The sequence below is a fragment of the Mus pahari genome, chromosome 14, assembly GCF_900095145.1.
Source record: "Mus pahari chromosome 14, PAHARI_EIJ_v1.1, whole genome shotgun sequence".
In the NCBI taxonomy this organism is placed as follows: Eukaryota; Metazoa; Chordata; class Mammalia; order Rodentia; family Muridae; genus Mus; species Mus pahari.
Window position 1 is genome coordinate 37,739,899 of NC_034603.1, and position 2,067 is coordinate 37,741,965.

Consider the following 2,067-nt stretch of genomic DNA (forward strand, 5'->3'; position numbering starts at 1 on the left):
CTTCTGTCTTAGAACCTACTAAAACAGACCAAGCTATCTTAGAACCCATAAGAGATTCACCTGCCTCTGTCTCCCAAGTGCTGGGATCTGGGTATTTTTTTTTTTCCCAGCTTTTTTTTTTTTTTTTTTTTTTAGCCCTGGCTGGTCTAGAACACACAGAGATCTGCCTGTTTCAACTTCACCAGTATTAAGATTAAAGGCATGAGCCAGTACATCCAGATTTTAAATGTGATTTTGTGTGTGTGTGTGTGCGCGCGCGCGCGCGCGCCAGGCACAGTTAACTTTCAGTGACTCTAACTTATTCCCAGTCTCTGGCCATCTCCCTGATCTTTTATTTTAATTTTATTCTAATCTTTTATTTTAATCTGACTTTGCATCTTTTCTCCACGACTTGGTCACCTTTTCCAGGCGGGTCTCCAATTCTGACACTTCAGTTTCCACCAGTTCAATTGAGGCTCTGGGAAAGAATGGACAGCACTTAGGTCCACTGGGCCTCTGCTTAGCATCAGGGGCAGGGTAGGCGTCATGGGGTGGTGGGTACACACAGACCAAGCAATGAGTCCAGCCAGTTTCTGCTCTTGTGCTACTGTGCACATTCTAAGCTTCAATAACCCAGGCCAGAGCAGGAAGAGTAGGAGGGTGGATGTGGCCAGGGCAGGAAGTTGCTAACCGCCCTGGGGCAGGTGCTGGGGGAGGGGATGCCGTGAGAAGGAAGGAAGAATGCCAATTATAAAGGCCAGAAGGGGCAGAAAGGCAGAGTACGGTGAGCTTCGGAGAGCATGGGGGCTTTTGGTTTTTTTTTTTTTTTTTTTTTTACTCTGTAGCCCAGGTTAGCCTGGAACACTTAGCAACCTCCATGCCTCAGCCTCCCAAGTGCTGGGGTTCCAGGCAGGAGACTCCTTGCCTGAGATTTGAGAGCCTGGCTTGAGTCGTAGAGGCACCAGTTCCCACCAGTTTCCTCGGGTCCCTGTGGCCTAGGCTCTAAGGTTGGTCCTGCCTGGGGAATGCTGGGGTGTATGTTGGGACATAAGGGACCTTCCTTCCCCTCCGCAGTCTGATGGACCTGTGCACACTTACCGGAAGCGGGGTGAGTCCTTGAGACACTCTTCAAAATCTAGCTTGACCGTCATCTCAGATGGCTTGCCTTGGGAGCCTGGGCCCTGGAGGTAGGTGGGGAGCAGGTAGATGCACTCCCCAGCCCCCAAGATGGGTATTGATGGAGAAGAATCCTCTGGTAGGAAGAGCCTGGGTCTGGAATTCTTTCCCCAAAGGGAATGGGGTGACCCAGGAGGAGCTCTAACCCCACCACTTCTAGGCAGCTCTGGGAGGGGTAGGGGTGGGGCCTGGGCGGAGGGGGGTGCTGAGATCAGAGAAACCACAGTCCCTCCTCCAGAGACTGCCTGCTGTCACCTTCCATCTGAGACGCTGGTCTTTCCCTACTGCTTTCTCCTTTGGTGAATAAATTTTTTTTTGGGGGGGGGGGAGGAAATGATGGTCTAGAGTCAAACACTGTCTCTGTCACTTAAGACTTTGTGTGATTAGTTGGGCATGGCGCCACATGTCCTTAATTACAGCAGAGGCAGGCGGATCTCTGTGAGGTCAAGGCCAGTGTCATCTACATAGCAAGTTACAGGCCTGCCAGGGCTACACAGCAAGACCATGTCTACAACAAACAAGCAAAAGGCAGTGTGACCTTGGACAAGTTCTTTGACCCTTCAGTCCCCTCATCTGGCAGACAAAACCCTGTTACAAAGCCAGGGGTAGCACACACCTTTCATCCCAGCACTCATCCGGTAGATCTCTGAGTTTGAGGCCAGCTGGTCTAGAGTTCCAGGACTACACAGAGAGACCCTGTGTCTTAGTCAGGGTTTCAATTCTTGCACAAAGCATTATGGCCAAGAAGCAAGTTGGGGAGGAAAGGGTTTATTCAGCTTACACTTTCTACATTGCTGTTCATCACCAAAGGAAGTCAGGACTGGAAATCAAGCAGGTCAGGAAGCAGGAGCTGATGCAGAGGCCATGGAGGGATGTTCCTTACTGGCTTTCTCTGGCTTGCTTAGCTTGGTC

At 50.7% G+C, this 2,067-nt stretch overlaps 1 protein-coding gene across 1 annotated transcript in view; it reads right to left on the minus strand.

Moving 5' to 3' along the window:
- Window positions 1-1,337, minus strand: part of Acap1 (ArfGAP with coiled-coil, ankyrin repeat and PH domains 1) — a 14,219-nt gene extending 12,882 nt beyond the window's left edge. The window contains exons 1-2 of the mRNA XM_021212555.1: window positions 1,078-1,337; window positions 400-457 (exon numbers count right to left, since the gene is read on the minus strand). Coding sequence (XP_021068214.1) covers window positions 400-457; window positions 1,078-1,130 — 111 coding nt within the window. The 5' untranslated portion in view covers window positions 1,131-1,337. The remainder of the gene's footprint in view (window positions 1-399; window positions 458-1,077) is intronic.
- Window positions 1,338-2,067: the final 730 nt, after the last annotated feature.